This window comes from Rhinolophus sinicus, chromosome 17 (genome assembly GCF_057876585.1).
Source record: "Rhinolophus sinicus isolate RSI-liver-muscle chromosome 17, RSI-T2T, whole genome shotgun sequence".
NCBI classification, from domain to species: Eukaryota; Metazoa; Chordata; class Mammalia; order Chiroptera; family Rhinolophidae; genus Rhinolophus; species Rhinolophus sinicus.
In genome coordinates, this window is record NC_142517.1 from 190,167,020 (window position 1) to 190,192,663 (window position 25,644).

At 34.5% G+C, this 25,644-nt stretch overlaps 1 protein-coding gene across 1 annotated transcript in view; it reads right to left on the reverse strand.

The window, feature by feature from the left end:
• Window positions 1-25,644, reverse strand: part of KANSL1L (KAT8 regulatory NSL complex subunit 1 like) — a 101,256-nt gene that overhangs the window by 4,932 nt on the left and 70,680 nt on the right. The window contains 6 exon segments of the mRNA XM_088794692.1: window positions 341-395; window positions 1,566-1,690; window positions 2,417-2,535; window positions 4,476-4,604; window positions 10,614-10,721; window positions 13,594-13,759. Of these exon segments, the coding sequence (XP_088650818.1) occupies window positions 341-395; window positions 1,566-1,690; window positions 2,417-2,535; window positions 4,476-4,604; window positions 10,614-10,721; window positions 13,594-13,759 (702 nt within the window).

Sequence of the window (25,644 nt, forward strand, 5' to 3'; positions counted from 1 at the left end):
GTTCCCAAGACTTTGAATGTGGTAGGCTTGAATATTAAGACTAAATCTCATGAAGGAGAAATACGGCTTAATGCTGGAAATGAATGTAGAGATTCACATAAATCCAGTGTTTCAACAACTTACATAAGCAAATGGTATATTTTATATTTGGCTTTTCTTTGTTTTTTATACATTGTCTTTGCAGTCAAATTTGCAAAACATTTTTCTAATCAAATTTCATTTAAAAAAATCAGTGTACCTTAAAGGACTTATATTTCTTTAGTTCCTCAAATATCAAATAAAGCAGACTTCATTCATAATATATAAACTACAATTATCCCATAAGTGAAAGGCTACTTACCTCCTCTCCACCTACATTATATTCATCCAAAGGCTGAAGAACAACCATCCTCCAGCTGTTGAAGATACAAACCAATTTCAAACAGCTCTAAGTCAAGTAGTTGCTAATAAAATGGCTCAATAACAACAAAAACTGATTTGTAGCATTTGCCAATTTCTTTGTATGAAGACTCCCTTCCTGGCTTCTTTTGAGTTTAATAACGACCACAGAATTCCTTTGTATTAAACAATCAGTTCAACCATTCAGCTCTAGCCTAACACCATAAATTGAAAATCACTGTTGCTACAGAACATCAAGACTACAAATAACAAGTGTTATTTCTTATATACAATATATCAACAGATTCTCTGTGGGAATTCTCATAATACCTCCTAGAGTTAATACCTTAAATAAATTATTAACAAGAGAATTAGAAATCAGCTGTAATAGAGAGCAATAGAAATTACTACAGTCGTCACCCAGCTTACGTGTGTTTCCAGCCTCTTCTCTACTTCCTGGTGCCAGATTCAGTCTTAAACTGCTGTCATTTCTAAAGCAAATTGACTAACTTCACTGCCCTTAGGAAGCACAGTTTCCTGTGGCACTCAAGGACCGTCACAGTCTGGTTCTAACTTTTCCAGCCTTAACTCCCTTTATTGCCCCACACAAAACCTCAGTCTGTGGCTGAGCCTTGCGCCCGTGTCCACGTGCCTTTGTGTGGTCTCCATGTGAATACACTACGTTCCCTGTCCATGATTCTTCCCAGACCTTCCCACTCATCTTTCTATTTAATGTGTTTATTGCTCACTCAGCAGTGTATCCAAATCTTTGTTATAGGCGTTGTCTTACAGGGTAAATACCCCATGCAAAGGTAGTAGCTTTAAACTCTACAAGCTTATATAAACCTCCATTTTGAAGAGCAAGGATTATTTGCTAATATAATTATATCCCTAAAGTACCTTTTAGTGCCATCTACATATAAGAACTGTTGAATTAGAAAGACTTAAGTGTGCTAAAGTAAATAAGTCAGGAATTCCCAATTCTTAAAACCTTATAAGTTGTGATACTATTTAAAGTTGTGGCACTTTTTTCAGCATGGGTAATATAAAGGTTTCTTTCACCATTTTCCGTCCATGGTTATACAAGTGGGAGGAGAGGAAGAGGACCATCTTTTATAAAATTTAACTTCACTCTGAGTTTATTCAAGAAAAAGAAGGAAGAAATTTTTAAAATAAAGCATACATACCTTGGAGTAAGTATTTCCTTATATTGGAGTTTCTCTAACTTAGCTGGGGCCACTAATGACATGGGAATCACGATATTATCTATGTCATAAGAACTCTCGCTTCGCAATCTCCGTCGTGCAGTATTCTGCAGAAAAATAGGATTACAGTACTTTTACAGAAGTATCTAGTTATCTGATTATACCCTCCTGAGTTATATAAAGATAATATAGCTGTATACTATATGTAAGTTTTACAAATACATTGTTTAAAATCTGACTATAAATGTTCAGAAAAAGTATACCTATCTTCTGTAAACCAATGCAATTTTTTTGTGTGTGGCAAGTATACAGCGTACATTTGTATGTGTGCATACATACAAGCCTTAAAATGAAAACCTCTTATCAGAAAAGATTACCATAAGGCACCCTAAATGTCAATGAAATGATCATTTAATAAACTCTTTATTAGGAAAAGCTATGAAATACTCAGTGGGCTTTAATAATGATTTTTAGTAAAGATCATTAATTATTACAGTCTTCATTTAAGTGTTCCTACTCCCTGAGCTTCACACTTGTTTTCCTAAACTCGTCCATCTTTGACTTCTACTCTGACCAGATAATAAAAACAACACATGTGTTTGATTCTTATTAGCAAGGTTATACTTAGCTTCACGTTAAGGAGTATGATAAAAGTTTAAGCTGTAACAGGAAAAAAGCCATAATCAAGAATTAATGATTAATTAAGTCCCTACTAAAAAAGTTTAATGAATTATTGCTTCCTAGTAAGAAGTATGTTAATATGTACTATAAGCAATGCTCTTAATTAACAAGTCAATAAAGCAGCTTTAGAGGTCAGTATACAAAAAACCTACTTGTGATGATGAATTCTGGGTTCTTGATATAACATTGACATTAGTAGCAGCAGGAAAATTGATGTGAGATCCTGGTTCTGTGTGGTGAAACGCAAATTCTTCAAATCTTGTTCTTTCTCCTGCCATGGAAAGAACCATTGAGAGTATCAAACGTTAACATGGCTTACAGGAGTTAGAATTATTTTATAGTTAGGTAATGTGATTCCTTATCTGTTGTGTATTTTTTAAATTATTTTTTTTAACTCATATCAAAATAAAAACCCACAATCCTGCCACAATTATTTACATTTTCTGGGGTCTTGACAGTTTTCATCCAATACATATTTCTTTAATAATCTCATCCCCCACCCTTTACTCTGTTCCTGTTTTCTTTAGATTATTGTAATTGTGTTCATGTTTCTGTACCTATCCAGATGTTGAACCTTCAAGACTTATCCTCTTAATTGCATTCTCTGTTCTCATGTTTTCTTATTTTACTTTTCTACTTTTTGGAAGATTTCCTTAACTTGATATTCTGACCATTCTATTGATTTTTGGAAATTTTTCTATTAAAATACTTATTTCTGAAAGTTGCTATTCTCTGTTACTCATTTTTATAGCATCCTGTTATTTCATGAATGAAATTTTTTTGGGGGGGTTATTACAAGTTTACTTCTTGGTATTTTCTGTGTTTCACGTTACTTTTTTCCATTTCTTTTGGTTCCCTATTTGTGAGTATATATACACTTATTTACTGCCCTTGTTTGTTTTAATTTAGTATGGATATTAAATATTTTCCTGTGTAATGTAAAATATGATATCCAGTCCATGTTTTTCCACTTGTTACAAAATGTCCTTTATGGCTAGTAGTTTCTTCAAATCTGAATCCACATATTGAAATTGGTTCTTGGTTTCCTGGGTTTTTTATACTCTAGAAGAGAGAATTTTTTTTCATGATATTTACTAGTTAAAGAGAGGATACCAGATGTCATGCGCTTTACAGAGTTGTCTAGTTCTTGGTAATAAAGCGCTTTACTTGTTCTTCTATCCCTGTGTTTCCATCAAACTTGAACTTAGATCTGTCAATTCAAGTGAAACATTTTGCATCTTAGGTAATTGGTATTTCATAATGCATCTTAAGAGATACAAGTTTTCCGTCCTATGTTTTGGTATACAGGTATGGAAGTTTCTCAAAAGCTGGTTGAGACACTAAAAACGAGTATAATGAAATCTCTGTGAGGGTCGAAGTTGAATTTTGTGCCACACTGGTTGATGGGGTAGTGACTTGGTCTGTCATGGTGGGTCTTCTGGAGGCAGTGATAAATGTGCTAAATCCATCATGTATAATTACAGTCTAGTACATCTTGGATGTAATTAGTTTCTAATTTATTGGGCATATTGACATATTACATCTGGGGAATACTTTACCAATGTATATACTATTATGTCCACTGGAACAATGAACAAGACCCAAAGGGGAATATAATTTGCTATTTAATATATAGCTTCCCATTTTATTTTTTATTATTAATTTGCAAAAGCTATGGAAACTATCTTGTCTCAAATCCCCACAAAAATGTGACTGTGTTACTAGAATGGTTCTAGTTTCAAATACATCTCTATAGATCATCCTGGAACTTTAAGTTCCTAAAGTCAATTGAATGAGGTAGTTGAGTTACCTTAACTGAGTATCATCTAATTTCTCAAAACTGAGGAAGCTTCAGTGAATCAACACCATAGTAGATACCAGAAATGGTAATACATTTCTACAAGGAAACTTTGTACTGACCTATTTTGAGTCCAGAACAACTTTGGAGATTAAGTCCTGTCCCGGATGATAGTTAAGTAGAAGAGAACTCTAGTCAGGGAACATAGGAAAGCCTTAATGGCCATAAAGTGGATGGATGCCCAGGCCACAAATAATTCTGAACATGCTGTTTAATGTTCACAGGCCCATGGATGTTTTGTATAATTAGTGACTGGACTGAAATATCAACTCCCATGAAGCAGTGTGTTCTTTGGAGATCAGCCTTGATTTTCAGTTTTTAGTACTAGTACTCATATCCTCATTTTAACCTACCTAATGCTGTTTCACTCAAGTGTCTTTTCTTTCTTCCCTGGAACAGCTGTGCAGAAGATTCTGGCCTTATTTGAGGCTGGCATGTAGGAGAATATCCGTTTTTCCACTGACTCAGAGAAGTATTATGTACTAAAAGAAATGGAAAGAAAGGAAATGTGAAGTTTTAGTTCCTTAACACAAACAGATAATGAACATGTTAATGTGTATCTACTAACATAATTGCAGAATATTAACATAATTGCAGAATATTAACATACCATTCAGAATTACATAGTAACTACTTACGTACAAGATGGAATACTCCTAAACTGAAAATACCCAGAATAAGATGCCTTAAGAACATCTTCAGGAAGTACCCAACTTCCTATAGTTGCTTCATTATCTGAAGGGGGTGAAAAGTGATCTGTTCTCAAAGTCTTCTAAAGTATAAAATTTTATAAAGAAGATTGATTAAATCTGTAAATCTTGGTTGAATATGATCTGAATCCTTAAATTAGTTCCCACTTACCCTTAAATCTGAAAATAATTCAGGACCAAGTTAGATTCTACAGAATCAACAGGCTGGGACCTCTTGGCAGCAAGAACCAGATTTCATCAAACTGACAAGTGCCTAGCACCGTTCTTTCACTTTTTTAAAGCAATGAGTTTTTTTTTAAAACTAAGTCACTTAATACCTCTATTTCTCAGTTGCCTTATCTGTAAAATAGGGAGAATAAGAATTACAAGTATACGTGACATAAGTATTCAATAAATGTTAGTTTCATCATTTTTGCCTATCTGAGACCCACATTTCCAGTACTGGATTAATCAAATTGGCTTCTTTTCTGAAGGGTTTTGGAAATATGGAAAGGAATGGAAAAAAAACAGCAGGCTTGAATGCCAGATTCTCACCAACACTGAAAGCATGACCTACCAACAGTAACTGGACTTGCTTTCAAGATGGCAAAGCACCCTAAAAACGATAGACAATTTTTTTTTGTTTTTGTTTACATAGATCTGCACATAGACATCCACACTACAAGGAAGAAAGGGAGCTTGTAAGTAGAGCAGAATTTATGAGGAATCTGAAAGACTAATACCACACGGAATTTGAAGAGCAAACAGTGCAAAAAGCACATGGGAAAATGTGCCACAGAAAGGTGCTCCAGACCTGCAGGAAAGGGGCATGGAACAGGACAGTCTAGAGCTACCGATAGCATGCCAGCCCCTCAGCCTCACTGATGAGATCATCTGTCCTCACAGATCAAACCAGAGTCTTGAGCAGAGGAATGGGCAGATGGGGAGACAAGGCCGTGTCCATGTGCCCCACCTGAAACTCGTCCTGTCCATCCCTAGCTGCCTCTGAAAAATAGTACACAGTTCACATTTCTACCCCTTCCAGGAAAACCAGTCTTAACAGTGAATATCAACTTTAAAGATGAGACCACAGTCAAGACTCCAAAGGTCTGATGACCAGAATCATAAAATGAAGAGGTACAAACAACAAATGGAAGAACCATCTCAAGAAATAGATAAGGGTTAGTAGAGTACAGATTAATAAGTCTTTAAAACACTAATATTGCCACAAGAAACAGGCAAAAGGCCTCTCCAGAGAGACCTTAGAAATTGAAAATGTAATTACTCAAATTGAAAAAAATCACTTACTGGACTAATAGAATGGACACAGCTAAAAATCAAAATCAATGGATTGGAAGAGGAATTCTACAACTCAAAAGAATATAGACTGGTGGAAAAGAGGACAAACCAAAAAGGGATAGCAGGAGAGAATAAAGAATAAATGGGAGGCTATATGTGAAGAAATGATAGCCAAAACATATTCCACAATCAGTGATATTAACTCTTAAGATTTCAAAAACTCAGTGTCAAAAGAAGTGGAAATAAAACATAAATCATGAAGCACATCACAATGAAGATACCCAGAGAAGAGATTAAAAACATTACTGCAAAGGAATGAGAATCAGATGGACAAAAACTAGATCCAGGAAAACAAAATTTTAAAGAATTCAGGGAAATTGTTAGAATTCCTCCAAGATTTCTTACCACCCAAAAAGAATGCAGAGAAGGGTTAAATAGAAAACAAAATGGCAGGCATAATTCTAAACTCTTCTAAAAGGGCATAACTAGAATTGTTAAGAGTTAGGTTTTAAAATGTACATGTGACGGGCACATGTAGGTGTTTCAGTAGTGCCCACTGTTTTAATACAAATATTTCTGAAGTATTTTAAAGCAAATTCCAGACAATTCACCTTTTTCTTCTAAAAGCAATTCATTACCCTCTGTCTTGTAACAGCACATTAAACATTTTGTAGAAAATCTTCACTAAGGTGATGTTTTTTATTGAATTTTACTCAAAAGTTTTCTTTACACTTAACCGTTTTTCTCTTAGTGTCTTGTAAGGTTGCAATGGACGCTTAAAACAGTAGGAAATATATCACAATTCAGAGTCTAAAGTTATAACCCTCCCAGCCTTTGGTTTCTTGCTTTCCCAAATCTTCTCCTACATTCCATCCTAAAAACACCTTGACCCACTATCTTTCCTGTCTCCTTTTTTTCCTTCCTTTTCATTTATTCATTCAATAACTTTATAGAGATCCAGTTACATGGCAGCACTGTGTTATACCCTGGGACCCAATAGCAAAAACTGGCATGGTCCCTGCCCCAGATACAGTTTGTAGGCATCTCAAAAGATGTAATTTAATGTGTGGTAGAAAAGTACTAGTAAGAGAAATTAATGAGAATATATAATAGCTAGTGAGACAGCTCTAGGAAAGACTTCCCCAGATAAGGTGATAGATTTCAAATCAGCAATAGCTGATGGCAAGGAGAAGAAGTATGTACAAAAGCAAAAGGCATCAGGGAGCAGGACAAAATCGGCAACTCAACAGCAGTAAGGTAGGGAGGAAGGAAGCATGGTAACAACGAAGCATGCGCAGCAGGAGCCAGCCTATGTCGGTAGGGCTTTAGGGCTCCTCTGTGAAGAATATTCTTTCAAATATTTGAGGGGAATGAGGGTGGGGAGCAGGTGTGACATTAGATTTGCCTTTTGAAAAGTACTTGGTACAGGGATTAGAGAAATAAAAATTGATTAGGCTATTTAAGCAGTATAGATAAGGGATCATTAAGTTGGACTGGGGTAGAAATGAAGGTAGAGTAGCAGATTTGAAACAAATTTATAAGATTGCACTGAAAATGGGTTTAGATATGAGGAAGTGGTGAAGACAGCCCTAGGTTGCTTGCTTGCTTGCAATTGTGTTATTGTTCCTCTCATCTGTCCTCTCAAAAACTTTAATTTGACATAATTTTAGACTTAACACATTTTTTGCAGGAAACGAGTAAACTTGTCATATCGCCTCTAGTTGGAACCGGCAAAAATTTTGCAAAGTAAATAGAGACCTCTTTTTAAACTAAAACACTGAAAGTTTCATAGAAAAATATCAAATAGATCGAAAGATATGAATATTTTACGGAAAGTCTAATTTTGGCGAGAAAATGTCAAAAAGCCCCGCGTTACGACGCGATTTGGGGGGAAAATGCCCGCTTACAAAAACAGAAAACTTGTAATAGTACAAAAGTCCCGTATACCTTAGTCAGATTCCCTAAATGTTAACATTTTATCACATTTGCTTTATTTTTCTGAACTCCAATGAAATTGTTGCTGACATAATGCCCTCTACTCTAAATATGTCGAGATGTATTTTTCAAAACCAAGGGCATTCTTTTGCATAGCCACATGATCAAAATCAAGAAGTTAACACTATTAGCTAACTGTAGACCTTACTCAAATTTCACCATTCCTATAATGTTCTTTATAGAAAATTCTGATCACTTTGCACTCAGTTGTCAGGTTTATTTAAAGTTTTCTTGTATCTGAAACAGTTCTATTATCTTTCATGACTGAATATTTGAACAGGCCCTCAAATAGCCTTTGATATTTTCTCATGATTGGTGACTAACCATCTATTAACTCTTCAACCCACTACAATTTCCCTACTTCTTTGTTACCCGGAGTCAGCTGTGCTCTCATAATTGCCAACTCTAATAGATAGTCCCAGACAAATCCCAGCTCTGGAAAATCACATAAATAGCCGTCTACTTACCTTCACACAATTTTAGCACAGTGTCTGACACATAAGCACTTAGTAAATATTAGCTACTCTTTCATTTTCGTTATTGGATACACCTAGTTTTTCTAATTAATAAGATACAATTTTTAACATTTAACGCTTTAATCCATTTGGAATGTATTTTAATGTTCATTCATCTTAAATTTGTTCTACTGTGCTGTGTAAGGTAGAGGTCATTTTATCTTTTCCCAAGTCATTATTTAATGTCACTGATTACAGGAGAAACACTTGTTTAAAGCATAAACTCTGAGCCAGACGGCTTGGATTTCAATCCTGGCTCTACTACTCACTACTCAACTGTAATCTGGGTAAAGTTAGTCAAGGAGAAAAATAATATCTACTTTACAGGGTTGTAAAGATTAAAGCAATTCACAAATATAAAGCCCTTCAACCAGTACTGGCATATAAGGAAAACATAAAAATGTTTATCGTTATTTTTCACTAGGCCATCCTTTTACTGATATCAAATACCACCTTTATCATATAATGAACTCTTTGGTCTGTCTGTAGGTTTTTTCCTTCAGTTTTCTTGATCTGGCTTTCATCAGCATCATAGTATCACACTGATTATTGCTTTATAATACATTTTTATATCTGACACACCTTATTGACCTTTTAAAATTTTTATTTGGATATTCAATATTTTCTCTCCGAGATAAACTTCAGAGTAACTTTGTTTCAAAAGAAGAATACCTATGTGATTCTGATTAGAACTAAATTAATTTGGGGAAAAAATGATATCTTAAGTTACAATATTGTCAAAAATGATGTCTTAAGTTACAATACTATCTTCTGACAGAAATAAGGTATTTCTCTCCCTGTAGGCACAAGTGCTTATGTTCCTTAGTAAACTTCAAGTTTTCACCTAGGTCCTTGTAAAGTTTAATCCTAGGTATATTATATTTTCATTGTCAGTGTGTCTAGGATAATTTATCCCTTTATATGTTCTAACTGGTTATTTCTGGTATATATAAAAACTACTGATTTTTTAAAATTTATTTTAAAATCTACCTTTCCCAACTCCAATTTTAAAAGGCATTCAGTTGATTCTAGAGTTTCTGAGGTAGGTGATTATTTCATCTGGAAATAATTTCTCTTAGAAGTAAAACATTTTGTATGACTTTTTTGATGTTGAGAAGATTTTAGCTTTGTGGATAGTAAAAATGTTATTGTTTAGCTCTGATTACTTCCAAACATAGACAATATTTCATCTCGGGAATCCCACCCCCATTCAGACTACTCATAAATGTTTCATTGTAAGTTTTCAAGTTTTATAATTTTAGTGTTTTATTTAAAATTCCTGGAACCAGCTTGTATTATGGTACATGGTATGAAATGACTGTGCAAACAAACTTTCCCCCCAAAACTAACAATGCTGTTCACTAAATAGTTCTCCATTTTCTCATTGATGTACAATTCTTCCCTTATATAATAAAGTATAAGCTATGAAGTTTTTCTTCATGGATTTACTTTCCTAAATGTAAGCAAAATAGAATCTATGCTATTATAGATTTTTGTCATGTTTCCACATGTGCTTGGGCTAGATTCTCTCAATTCTTTTTCCAGCAATTCCTTTTATATTTTCCTGTTTATTCTTCCTAATGGGCTTTAGAATTATATTGTTAAGTTAACCAAAATCTATTAGAACTTCAAGTTACATTGCATTAAACATAAATCCACAGGAAGAATTGATATCCTTATTACTCCTACCATCCAGGAATACTGTTTCTCCACGTTTATTTAAATTTCCTTTTATATTTGTCAATAACATTTCATACTTTTCATTCAATAAGTATCACACATTTCTTGTTAGGATTACTTCCGTGTATTTTCTAGTCGTGTGTGTGTATGTTGTGTGTGTGATTTTTGAAAAGTGTATATTAAAAATTAAGGATTTACATTTATTCCTTTGTTAAATTTTATTTCCTTAGCAGAAATAGTAAGTATATGCAAGATATACTTATAAATACATATAAATACAAGATATAAAATACAAGATTTTTAAATGACATACCAGGTGATGGAGATATGATACAATCTCCGACAAATTTATTTTCAGCAAGATCTCCTTTTATTTCTGTCTTTTTAAACAGTGTTTCAAAGTGAAAATGAAGAGGTACATCTAGAAAAATAAAGTTTAAAAACAGGATTTTCAGTGAACACCACTCTTTATAGACTCCAATGTTAGGATTGCTTTTTTTCTATAAATAGCACGTAAACTTTGAAAAATAAACAAAAGCTTGAAAAGACAACTTTCAGACATGGCAGAACACTCTTTTAAAGCATATCGGTAGCAGTATTTTGGAATTACTGATTATATGCACTTAATAATCAAACAAAAATGCTAACGAACAACATTAAAATAGTACGTAAGACGAACAAAATTATAAATATTAATAAATACCGTTTACAGATCAAACAAATGCACCCAAAAGGTCTTTAATAAAGCATACAGCCAGACCTGGCTGACTCTTTAAGTCCATTCCACCCAACCCCCATAATCTTTGCATTTGAAATAATGTTTCCAGAAGATAAAATTACATGGTTTTAATCACTTAAGGAAAAACTATAATTCAGATGCAATCTTTTATGAAACTATCAAATTTCATATTCCCTTATTTCACTAGGGATTAAGAATCCCAAAATGAATCTTTTACGAAGATTAACACCTACTGACATACTAGCTCTCTTCCTTTAAATAGAGACTTAGACATTCATTTCACTGCTTATATTCTATAGTCTCACAACTAAAAGAGGATTAAGATGTGCTTCACCTTTATTAAAAGGGTTTTTCAGTCAACAGTGCAAAAACAAAAGTATCTGAAAAAGTACTTGCTAAACAACTTAAACTCTTTCCTAAGAAACAAAAAGATATATTTTATAAAGCAGGTGACATATTGAAAGTGATGTTACTGAAAGAAGGTATTTATTTTTAAGAAAACTGTGAACTCATAAATCAAGATTGACCCAGGAAGGGTTTAGATTTTAAAGAAGTATCTCTCCTTCAGTTGACATATTTTAATGGCAGAATCATACTCAAGTGTGGAAAAATATACATTAAAAAAAGGGGGGCTTCATGAGTATCATGGAATCTGTCCCAAGGAACAGAGGTAGGGTGGGTCAATCCTACCACTATGCTATGGTCATATGAAAACTATATGATAAAATGAAACTGAAAATACAAACTAAATAGGCTGCTTGAACATCTCAGGACTCTGATATTTCCAACTACCAAAACATCAGTGTGTTTCTTCAGAAATGTCACTTATAAAGAGACTATCACCTGTTCTACTGTTCATCATGAGTTGTGGGGCAACATGATGTAACTAGGGAAGAGCCTTGTCCCACCCACATGCCTTCCTTAGTACCCACACTACAACTTGTGGGCTTTTATCAGAATATTTCCTGACACCTCACTGTATTTACTATTAGGTTGGTGCAAAAATAATTGCGGTTTAAAAGGTTAATAATTGCAAAAACCGCAATTACTTTTGCACCAACCTAATAGTTTACATTTCAGTTGTCAAACAAAAGAGAAAGTGCCTTGAGGGATTTATTTGTGTTTATACTCCTAGCACCTAGTTAATACCTAGTGTACAGTAATTCAGAGTTTTACCAAACAAACACAAAAAGAAAAGGATAACCCTAATTAGTAGGCAAGGAAACTAATCTTAACTTATTAGAGTGGACATAAAAGGATTAAGATGAAGGATATTTATACCAACTCTCAGGATTATGTCATCAGAGAAACAGACTTACTGTTAATCAGAAAACAGAAAGGCAGTAAAAAGTTAGGAGTGTGGCTGTAGAGAATGACCAGCTCAGATTAAATCCTGCCTCCATCATTTATTAGCTGTGTAATCTTGGATGAGTAATTTAACATCTCTAAGGCTCAATGTTCTCATATGTGAAAGAGGACAACAGTACCTACCAGGGGTGCCAAAAAGATGTGTACACATGACTTGTATGCATCTGTTATCGGTATATATTGAGTATTACAATTTTAATAGTTTTTTCCTTTCTTAAAATACATACTTTTTTTTTGGCACCCTCTATATTATCTATCATAGGGTTGCTACAAGAATTAAACAAGAAACTGTAATGTGCTTATAGGGCCCAGTGCACGCTAAGACCAAATGTTAGCTATATTATTATTGTTACATTTATTAGTGTCTTTCTATTAAGGTTTCCTCAAAGATGGAATAATATTGCTCCTGCCAGGAACTTACTTCAAAGTATGGTGTACTTAAGAAACCACTCTAATACTGGTAAAAACTAAGCTAAGATTCAGGGCCAGAATAGGTACAAATAAAAAATAGTGCTTTACAAAGAGGAGCAGGAAACAAAAGCCCATATGAGGTATCTTCCTATAAAGTGAAGAACCCAAGGTAAACAGTGTGTATTGTAGATGTTTCTTTTTTACCCTCAATATTAACTTTAGTCCCTAGATAAGACTGGAAAGTTTCCAACAGAAAACCAAGAACTAGAAGCTGAAAGCCACCTACTGACATGGAGCTGTTTATGTCTCACTTAATCAGCTGTAGATTATAGATATTCTTAGGGTTCAAAAACTGACTATACCTAAAGATGGACAATTTTCTTCTTTTCAAGAAATTCAATGTTGATTATAAGTGGAGGAATAGTATGTGGCAGTGAAAGCTCTTGCAAAATAACACATTTGAAAAAGAACACTGACTTACTGAGAAACATTTCATCTGGACAGCCACGTCATCAATAAAATGCTAAAAATTGAACAATCAAAAGGAGATCAAAACTAGCTATTTCCCAAAGTAAATCAAAATGGTTTCCAAGGAATTAAAGAATCAGTTTGCAAAGACAACATTAACTCAGCAGGTGACTTAATTCCTCTATGAAAACTGTTTAGTTATAATATCCAGTGACAAATAATTGATGTTATTAGATTCCTTGTAATTATAGGATTAGATTTCACCACAGAAAATACAGAGTTAGAAATTTTTTATAAGGATGCTTACCTGATGGCAATGATAGAACAGAATGGAAAGAAGAATCTAACTCTGATACATGCTCTCTAAACATCTGAGACTTTGAATTATGTTCACAGCTATGCCAAGTTGAAGCTGATTGCAGGCAAGGCATTTGTGTAGTATTTAAAAACATTGTTTCTTTAGAAGGCAAAGTCTGCAAAGAAAAAAACAAAACAAGACTTCATTTTTGCCGGAAAACTGAATCAGAGAGACTGTCACAGTTACTCACAGTTACATTACACTATCTGAATAACAGAAAGAAGTCCTGGCTTAATTAGTCACCCTGGAGAAAGACCTTTATAATGACACAGAGTAAGTAAGAGAAGTTATTGGAGGCCATGGATGTGATGAGATTTGACTAGTCCCTTTTCAGTTTTTCAGAATGAAGACCCATTCTATGAAAACCGGTCTTTCTCCTGTCTTATGAAATTACAATAAAGAGAAGTGAGTTTGAGAAATTTGGGGTCCAAAGAAAATGGTTACAATCCAGATTAGTGAGAACAGTAACTGATAGTGAGCAGGTGCTATATTAAGAATTCTGTGTTCTCTTCCATCTTGTAACCTGTTACAATCAGTTAATAAAATTGGACTTGCTGCCTTAAATTCTAATGCCAGACAATATCTACACTGGAATAACAGTAAAGTACTATGAGTGTTTTACATGTTAACATTAAGTAAAATTTAAGATATATCATTAAAACAGATATATATGAAACATGCAATATGTTACATGAATTTGAGTTTCTCAGTATTAGGTTGGTGCAAAAGTGATTGTGTTTTAAAAGGTTAAAAACAATTGTAAAAACCGCAATTACTTTTGCACCAACATAACAAAGATTTGAATCCAGGAATCTCAAGAAAACCATGTTGCTAAGTCAAAAAAATTATATTGCTACATTAAGAAAAACAAGTTGTGTTTAAATGCTGGATTTTAAATTTATTTTTCTGGTTATGAAATTAGTATACAATCAATAAGAAAAACCTACAGAGAAGATATTTTAAAAAATTAACAGAGTTCACTTGTACCCCTTCCCTCATTCTTAACTCTATCTCCTACAATAACATTAGGGCTCTTTTTTTTTTTTTTTTTTTTTTTTTTTTTTTTTTAAGTAACTGATATTTAAAATACTTATTTGAACTGATATCTTAAGATGCTATTAATATTTTTAATATTTTTATTTTATAATCTTACATTAGGTTCTTCAACTTTCTTGAATTTCAGTTTCCTGGTTAACTTTGGCATTTTCTCCCTGTGTTTCCACAGCACCTTGGGCATATCTATCTGTACCATAACATTCAACTAGATTTCCTCTAGACTGTTAGCTCCTTGAAGGTTGGGACTCATTTGTTCAATCTTGTATTCCCAGAACATGACACCATCCCTGACATATAGTTAAAATTTGCTGGCCAACCAAATTTTATTTTATTTGCTTAAAGAAAATTTTTAAGTGAATAAAACTTCAAATACATGTATGCCTGAGACTATTTCATTGCGGAAAAAGTCTCTGTTAATATATGCTAAAATTTATCATGGAATGACTTCCATTTACATTTCATTGGCCAAGACTTAGGTCGCATAGTCATACCTAGCTGCAAGGCAGGCTGGGAAATGCAGTCATTATTCTGGGTGGTCAAGTAAATGGATGAGGTTTTATAAAAAGGTATATAACATGTCGACACATGATTATAAAAATGTCAGTCATTTCTAAGATTTATTCTAATAATGTTATATATATATTTATGGGAACAGCTGCTATTTCTTATATTTACAAGATGCACCGTCATTGTAGAATTGTTTGCTCTTTTATAATGTAGTTCAGAAAGGTATAATGAACATTTATTTGAAATTACAAAGAAAAAATGTGCTAACCTCTCTTTTTCCATATATGGCTACAGCATTATGAATAAAAGTTGATAAAATCTGAATATTTACCATATAAATACTTTTCTCTTGTAATTTTTCCAAATCCGGGAAACCCATTAGCCAATTTGAAACTATCCTAAATAATTATGGAGACAAGTGAGGGGCATCTAGGAAAAGGCCTTTTTTTTTCCCCTGCAGAGAAAGTGAAGGAGGCTGAAAAGGAATGGATGGAGAAATAAGAGAAAAACCAGGAGATTCTTGCCAATAAAAATTCAAATATCTAGAAGGTGTGATCAACAATACCATGAACTGCATATACAATTCAAGTAAAAAATGCCAGAGAAATATCCACTGTTTTTTTTTTCAACTTTAATAACGAAACACTTCATATGTACAAAAGAATATATAATTTATAGGATGGCATAAAATAAATTTTAAGACGCACCTATACTCACCATCCTACTTTAAGAAGCAGAACAATACAGTACCTGTGATGCCTTTTCCTCCCACTTCGCCTGCAGGAGGGGGAGACACAGGCTTCGTGCCTGATACCTGCGCTCACCTCCTCCCTGTTCAAAACTCCTGATTTTCAGCAGGGCACAACCGTTAAGCTTCCTTGCATCTAAAAATTACTAAATACTAGCCAGAGAAGTCACGTGTGCAAGGTCCATGAAGTGTCCTCCCCTCTTCTGCTTTGCTACTTGTGACACAGCTGTGGTGGTGAGCTACCCTACCCACGTGGAAGACAAATAAGCAGGAGGAGCCTGGCTCCCTGATCACCATGTAGAGCATGGTCGTCATGCCTACACTATGTCAATCAGTTACAAGACAAAGACATAAACTTAACATTTTGTGTATGTAAGTGTATTGTGAATAAACTTGCCTCTTGCTTCTGTCAAACAGCTACACCTGTATCTTAACTAATACAGTGCCTCCTTAATCATATTTCCCTCTCACACTTCCAGGAGTAACTGCTATCCTGAACTTTAATTTTATAATTTCCTTGATTTTCTTTATAGTTTTTCTAAATAAGTATATGTAATCCTATAAAATTTATTATTCAAATCTGTATGCTTTAAGAATGTATATAGATAATGTTAAGTATATTTTCCTGGTATATTACTCTAGTGTGTGCATTCAATTCATCATTCTTCTGTTTATAAATATCTAGATCGTTTCTAGTTTTTCACTATTTATGAACAATGGTAGTCTGAGTCTCATTATGTTTGTCTCCTGACACGTTGGGTGTAAGAATTTCTCAAGTACACTGCAAAAAATGGAATAGCTAGGTTGTACAAACGCATGAACACACATACTCAACTTGCCCAGACGATATATATTGTGTTACAAAGTAGTTGTAACTAATTCACATTCCAAGAGAGCAGCTCTTAGTTCTCACTGCTTCAGATCCAATGCCAACATGGGTATTGTCAGCTTTCTTATTTTTGCCAATCTCAGAGCATACAAATAGTGTCACGATTGAAATTTGCATTGCTCTGTTTACTATTTAAGCTAACTACCTTTTCATACATTTTCCTTCTTTGGGGAAATACATATTTTGATTATTTTTCTATTGGGATGTCTTTTTCTTATTGACTTTGTAAATTATGTACTCTAGAATTTACAAATCCTTTGCATGTTCTTTATATTGCTCCCTGTCTGAGCTTTTTTACTTTCTTTGTGGTGCCTTTTGATCAACAGATGTTCTTAACTTAAATGTTCCCTTTTATATATATTTTTGATAGAGGTACCAGGACCATTCAATGGGGGAAAATAGTCTCATCAACAAATGGTGCTGGGACAACTGAATATTCACAATTAGGAAGCAAAAGAATGAAGTTGGCCTTCTATCTAACACCATATACAAAAATTAACTCAAAATGGATTGATGACCTAAATGTAAGAGATTAAAGCCTTATATACCTCAGTAGAAAACATAAGGAAAATTTTCATTACCTTGGATTAAGCAATGGAGTCTTAGCTATGATACCGAAAGCACAAAAAATGAACAATAAATTGGACTTCATCAAAATTAAAAACTTTTGTGCATCAAAAATATTGTCAAGAGGGGCCAGCCCGGTGGCTCAGGCGGTTAGAGCTCCGTGCTCCTAACTCCGAAGGCTGCCGGTTTGATTCCCACATGGGGCAGTGGGCTCTCAACCACAAAGCTACCAGTTCAATTCCTCGAATCCCGCAAGGGATGGTGGGCTCCGCCCCCTGCAACTAAGATTGAACCCGGCACCTTGAGCTGAGCTGCCACTGAGCTCCCAGATGGCTCAGTTGGTTGGAGCGTGGGCTCTCAACCACAAGGTTGCCAGTTCGACTCCCGCAAGGGATGGTGGGCTGCGCCCCCTGCAACTAGCAAGGGCAACTGGATCTGGAGCTGAGCTGCGCCCTCCACAACTAAGACTGAAAGGACAACAACTTGAAGCTGAACTAAGATTGAAAGGACAACAACTTGACTTGGAAAAAAACAAAGTCCTGGAAGTACACTTCCCCAATAAAGTCCTGTTCTCCTTCCCCAATAAAATCTTAAAAAAAAATAAATAAATAACAATACAAATTCAGAAAATTAAAAAAATATATATATTGTCAAGAAAATAAAAAGAGAACCTACAGAATAAGAGAAAATATTTACAAAACATATATCCAATAAGGGTCTAGCATCCAGAATATATAAAGAACTCTTACATCTCAACAAAAAGACAAACAACTCAAGAAATATCTTCTTTTGGAGACATTTCTCCAAAGAAGATATACACACAGCCAACAAGCACATGAAAATATGCTCAGCATCATTAGTCATTAGGGAAATACAAACCAAAACCACAATAAGGTACCACATTACACCTACTAGGATGTCAATAATAATAATAATAATATAAAGTACGTAGTTCAGCTGCTGTGGAGAGCAGTTTACTGGTTCCTCAAAAAGTTAAACAGAATTACCATATGACCCTGCAATTCTACTACTAGGTAGTATGTTAATTTGCTCCCACATTTTAACAGAAGTTGCATATTACATAAACTGTTCTGTTCCTTGCCTTTTATTCCTAGTAAACAGTATACCTTAGAGACCTTTTCACATCAGTTTGTGTAGTTTCCTCATTCTTCTTTATAGCATTAGAGTGTATGATACATTCTAATGTATTTAGCCAGTCTCATGTTGATGTACATTTGGGTTGTTTAGTTTTTGCTTTTACAAGCAATGGTGCCATGAATTAGCTCAGATCATATACCAATTCACATTTTAAAAAATAATTTATTGATATGAACTTCACATTGCATAAAATTAACCATTTTAAAGTGAAAAATTCACTGGCATTTAGTACATTTACAATGTGTAACCATCACTTTTATCTAGTTCTAAACAATTTTTATCACTCCAAAGTAAAATTCCGTATCCATTAAGCAGTTTCTCCCCATTACCTCATATCTCCAGCCCCTGGCAACCACCAATCTCTCTTTGTGGATTTATCAGTTCTGAATATTTCATATTCCGAGGTGTGATAAAAAATACAGTGAATGTTTACATAAAAAAAAATGTATCACAGTAAAAGACACCTTGCCATTAATTCCCTTCAAACACATTCCATCGTTCCTGCCACTTTCTGAAGCAGTTCTGGAAGTCCTCTTTCGTGAGTATCTTTACTTCATCCTCCATCATGACAATGCTCCGTGTCACACATTGCTTCTGGTACAGCAATTTCTGTCAAATAAAAACATTACAATGTGTTCTCATCCACCTTAGTCACCGGATCTGGCACCGTGTGACTTCTGGCTCTTCCCCAAAGTCAAAATGACCATGAATGGTAAACATTTTGATTCGATTCAGGACATCAAGGCAGCCACGACAGTGCAATTTAAAGACACTCATGAAAGAGGACTTCCAGAACTGCTTCAGAGAGTGGCAAGAATGATGGGATAAGTGTATTCCAAGCGAGGGGCAGTATTTTGAGGATTAATGGCAATGTGTCTTTTACCGTAATAATTTTTAAAAATCTAAACATTCACCATATCTTTTGATCATACCTTGTACAACAAAGGAGGCAAGGATATACAATGGGGTGAAGACAGTCTCTTCAATAAATGGTGTTGGAAAAACTGGACAGATACATACAGAAAGTTGGACCACTCTCTTACACCATATACACCACATACAAAAATAAATTCAAAATGGATTAAAGACTTAAATATAAAATCTGAAACCATAAAACTCCTAGAAGAAAACATAGGCAGTAAACTCTCTGACATCGTTCTTAGCAACATCTTTCTGGATATGTCGCCTTGGGCTTGCTTGGACAACAAAAGAATAAAAATAAACAAATGGGACTACATTAAACTAAAAAGTGTTTGCACAGCAAAGGAAACCACTGACAAAACAAAAAGACAATCTACTGAATGGGAGGAGACATTCACAAGTTATAGACCTGATCAGGGGTGAATATCCAAAATACAATAAGGAACTCATACAACTTAACGTCAAAACAACAATCCAATTAAATAAATAGGCAGAGGACCTGAATAGACATTTCTCCAAAAAGGGCATACATATGACCAACAGATATATGAAAAGATGCTCAACATCACTAATCATTAGGGAAACACAAAACCACAATGAGATATCATCTCGCACCTGTAAGAATGGCTATCTTTGAAAAATCAACAAATAAGTCTAGTGAGGATATGGAGAAAAGAGAACGCTCTTAAACTGCTGGTGTGATTATAAATTTGTGTAGCCACTAAGGAAAAATGGTATGGAGATTCCTTAAAAAATAGAATCGCCATAAAACCCAGCAATTCCATTTCTGGATATTTACCCAAAGAAATCCAACACTAACTCAAAAAGATATATGCTCCCATATGTTCAATGCAAGATTACTTACAGTAGCTAAGACAGAAAGCAACCTAAGTGTGCATCAACAGACGAATGGCTAAAGAAAATGTGATACATACAAGGGAATATTAGTCATGAAAAAGAATGAAATCTTACCATTTGCAACATGGATGGACCTAGAGGGTATTATGCTAAGTGAAATAAGTCAGACAGAGAAAGATAAATTATTATTTCACTTATATGTGGAATATAAAACAAATGAATAAGCAAAACATAAACATACCCATAGACAACAAGCTAATGGTTGCCAAAAGGGAGGGGGGGATAAGGGAGATGGGGAAAAAAACCAAACATGTTTTCCGAAGTCAAAGTTAATTCATGCATTTATTGTCTTAATATTTTGGGGTGCCTTAAAAAATGACTTTTAAATCACTATTGGATGGTTTCACCTCAGTGAACTAGACACACTTGCTTGGGTGTCATACACATTCCTCAAGAGGAGGGACTTAGTGGTCCCTCATCCCTGAGTTCCTGAGCCCCGTGGAGTAGAACACTTAAGGTGAACAAACAAACAAATACGTAATATGCTCATTGCCAGAATGCCAAGGTGGGCGGGGGGAGAGCCTGCATCGCGGGTGGCAAAAAAATACTTTTAATTCCAGGGTTGTTATGAAGACATAATATTACCAAATCTTGTTTTCTGTATTACTTAATCAAATGATTTCTTTTACCTACGCACTCACATTTACCTAGGTAGTAAACTACTTTATTTTCTAATGTTAAACCAATCATGCATTCCTAGTGTGAAACCAATTTTGTCAAGATGTCATATTCTTTTTATACATTGCTGAGTTTAGTTATTACCATTTTATTTAGAATTTCTGCATCTCTGTTCAAAACGGAGATCAGCCTAAAATTTTCCTTTTCTAATCTGTCTTTGTTAGTTGTTTATATGAAAAGTATGCTAGACTCAATTTCTTTTCTGTAAATTTTCTAGGGTTGAATTACATTTTCCTTGAGATTATTCAGTAGCATCTGATGTTCAATAAAGTAATCTGAATCTCAGATTTTCTTGTGAGGAGAATTTTAATTACGGATTCAGTATTTTAATGGTTATAAACTATTCAGGTTTTGTATTTCTTTTTGATTCAACTTTCATATGCTACATATTTTTAAGATTTTGTTTATATAAATTTTCAAATTTAAGGGCATAAAGTGATCTTGTTTTCCTCCATTGTTATTTTTAGAAGGGTCTGTATTTTTAACAGGACACATTGTCACTGTGTATATAACTTAGGATTCTAACTTTAAGGAAGAAAGAGAAAGTTGATAGGTGGGGGTTAAAACAACCTATAAGAACCATATTGACTAAGCAATAAACCTGTAAAATGACCAGCTCCTAGGTACATATGCAATAGCTTTGATATAAGTGACAGAGCAAAGTAGCATTACAGCAGCTAAATTATATAGCAGGACACTTAAAAGTCAAATTGAAGTCTTCGCTTAAAACATTAGAATACTATTAAAAGATTTGTACCCTTCTAGAAGAAAGGCTAAAAGAAGACAGTAACTATTAAAGCAGCCTAGGAATAATAAGAATGCATGTTGTGGGTAAAAAAAAAAAAAAAAAAAAACAAACTTAATGAATAAGATGTTTCATTCCTTAGAAATGTTTCAAATGATTTAAAAAAAATTAGCTAACTTACACTTTGAGATTCTTTTGCCAAAAATTTTATGAAAGTGAACAAAGCTACTACCAGATTTAACATTTTAACAAATGTTTTTTGGATAAATATTAAGCAGTATGCAAATTAGTACTGGCTCAGTTTCCCTAAGATTTTTAAGAAACTAAAGACACATTATTCCCATTTGCTGAGCAACTCCTGAGTTGTATGTAAGTGATCTATAAACAATAAAGCACTGTCATTCATTTATGAACCTATATATCACCTTCTAAATAATAATGGAAAGTAAATTAGTCATTGTAACACATTTATGTTGATGTGACACCTTAGTCCAGGAATGGCAAATGATATAGCATGTCTGCTACCAGTCTTTCCTCATTTGTGGCAAACACTGTTAATTAGTCCCAGCCCAGGTGTCAAAATTTTTCTCAGAGTTTCAGATAGCCAAGTCACTATCAGTCAACTACAGCAGGCAAGGAAGATGGGGGATATTTGCTATTTTTCCTCAGTGGCTTGAAAGAATTAATATACCATATAAAGAAGAATGCCTTATTAAAAAATAAACATATAATCCAGCACCACACAAGTTTAAAACAATGACTTAAGTTTTGTTTATTTGGGTTCTGAAAGATACGTTTCCCTCATCCACTTCCCAGTGGAGTTTACAGAATTATGAATCAGATGACACTGAGAGCCACATTTCACTCATGCCCTACTGCTACTTAATCCCTAATGTAAGTATTAATTACCATTAAGGCTTGACTTGGGCATTTTACAAAGTGGACTAAGCAATACCATAATTTGCCGTGCCTCTTCTTCCTCTCCTGTTTAAACATTTTCTTTAATCACATTAAGTCAGTTAAGAAGACTAGTCATTTCTTCTTTGAAATGTTTTTCTGTATCTGTCCATTTCATTCCACTCTTAATAACCTTATATCTGTAATAGCCTCTTAATTGATCTCAGTTTCTCCAATCTCTTCCCAAAGCAAGTTGTCCTGTTATAGGCACCAAGCCAATCTTTGAAATAATATATTGACCATACCACTTCTCCACACTACAACCATCACTGATTCCCCAGTGTTATCATCATCATCATCATCATCCCCATCATAACTCACATTTGATGAGGACTTAAATGCCAGGCATTGGGCTAGGTACCTTTCAAATATGTTATTTAATATCAACACAACTCTATAAGGTAGCCCTATTTGTCTTTATTGCTTGATTCAGCTGATGTCTTAATTTGGGGTTATCTACCTGCCCCCAATGTAGACCCTAAGTGGAAGATTGCTTAATGGTCACAGATTCCTCCCATCCCAGTATGTATGTATGTATGTATGTATGTATGTATGTATGTATGTATGCCCTTTTGCTGCAACTTCCTTCTCTTGGTGGAATCTATTTCTCCATCCCCTTGCATCTGGGCTAGCCATGTGACTTGCTTTGACCTATAGAACACAGTAGAAATGATGTTATTGAGATCCAGTGCCTAGGGCTCAAGGGGCCTGTAGCTTCCTCCTTGCCGTGTAATAAGGCCATTCTAGCTATCGAAGGATGAGAGGCCACAAGAGAGAATTGTGTGTCCTCGGCCAATAGCCAGTACTATTGGTACCTGCTGGAGGAAACGGTGAGGCTAACTTCCCCCAGCTCCACTGACCCTTCAGCTGAATGTAGCCCATGAAGGTAGCCCTACTTTCATGGATGGGGAAAACACGACAGTGAGTGATCTGCATAATACTACACACTATTATTAAGAAGTAGAAATAAGATTGCAACTCAATGTGTTTTCCTGAACCCATGCATAAAACCACTAAAATATACTGCCTCCCTGTAGGAAATGATTTTTAGGCTCTTTAGAACTTTGTACCTTCCAGATTTATCTATTAATTACATAAAGCAGGTTTTCTCAAAGAAATAATGCTATATATGCTATAAATTTAATTCAAGAAGGAGCTGAAGAAGCATATTATGGCCAAAGAAACATTTTTTTTCTTTAGTTAATTGAAAATTAAATTGTATTTTAAAGAAATCTATTAGCCACATTTACATTATAAGACTTACACTAGAGCATTATTCTGGAGAATATAATCATATCTTAAATATTCCTGCCATTGCATTTTCCTAAATTTAAAGATACACTGGGGTGGCCAGTTAGCTCAGTTGGGTAGAGCATGGTGCTAATAAAACCAAGGTTGTCAGTTTGAGCCCCACATGGGCCACTGTGAGCTGCGCCCTCCTTAAAGATATACTGTAGGTAGATCAAGCAATATTGTACCAAGCATTTAAAAAAGTATAGCTCCTCTAAGAAAAAAAAAAAAAAAAACCTAACGTGTTCCAGTAATAAATAGGCTGGGACAGCAAAAGATGTGATTCAGCTAGAAGAATAAGAAAGCCAAAAAAAATTAAAATAGCATTAGAAACTAAATGGAGTTTTAACAATTGTTGCTATGGATATTTCATAGGAAGAACAGTCTGAAACAGTTCACAAAAGATTCAGATCAAATGTTTTACTCAAGCTCATGAAAGAAGTAGTGTTGAGACTCAACACTAACACTTAAAACTACAAACTTGTACTTTATTTAAATAGTGCTAAATATCTGCATCCTTTCATTCCACTCTGTGCTTCAGGTTCCCCATATGAAATGGGGTATGGATATTAACTAAGAAATATATATAAAGTACTTGTAAGTTAAAACAGTGCCTGGCATGATACTTGCTTAATAAATATTAGTTATTATTACTTGACATTCTCATTGGAGAGCAGTATTGTTGTAAGAAGGTTAGCTTCAAGTAAAAATGCATAGTAATTTATGCTTTTTACTAATTTTGCCCAGCAAAAGGATGAAAACCTCTGCAAATAATGATTTTAAATAATTATTCCAATCCTTCTATTTCTTTCATCTTACTGTTCTGGCAGAACAAGTAGTGTGTAACAGTTGCCTGTAGAAATGTAGACGATTAGAAGGATACATAATGAACTCGCAAGTCTGCCTAAAGAGACTTTCTAGGCAGAATGTTCAAACTGCCAATTGGTTTCATTTAATCGCCTATGATCAAGTCTCTGTCCTTTTCTGTCTAAGCTGGTAGTGTTGCTGTTGACCTAACACTTAAAAATAAACCCTTGTAGGTCCCTCTTGTATGTTAAGGTGGCCCATGTCATTAGATAAGTGGGTTCTCCTCAGATCTTTCCTGGATAACCCGCTCTTTATTCCTGGCTTCTGTGAAGATGGTTGATTGGATCCCTGAGTCAAACCTAATCTCTCCAGCAGAGGTTATCCAGCCACAACCTTGGATTCTCTCCAGAGCAGGCTATATAGCAGTTTTTACAAAACAGGATGAGCGTTTCCCATATAATCAAGTTCTGGTTCCTTTTTGCTTATCAATTCCTTGCTCAATTTATCTATTTCCACTCATATCTTACTATAAACAGCAAGAAGAAATTCCACACTTTGCTTGATAATTATCCAAGAGGTCAGTGCTTTTAAGTTCCATTTTCTACTTAACAGTAGAGTATTATTCAGCCTAGTTTTCTACCACTTTATAACAACGACTACTTTTCTTCCAGTTTCTAATAACAGAAATCTTTACCAGAGGCACTTTTAAGGCTCACATTTCTGTTCATGTAAACTTCTGCTCATGACAACACAGGTATT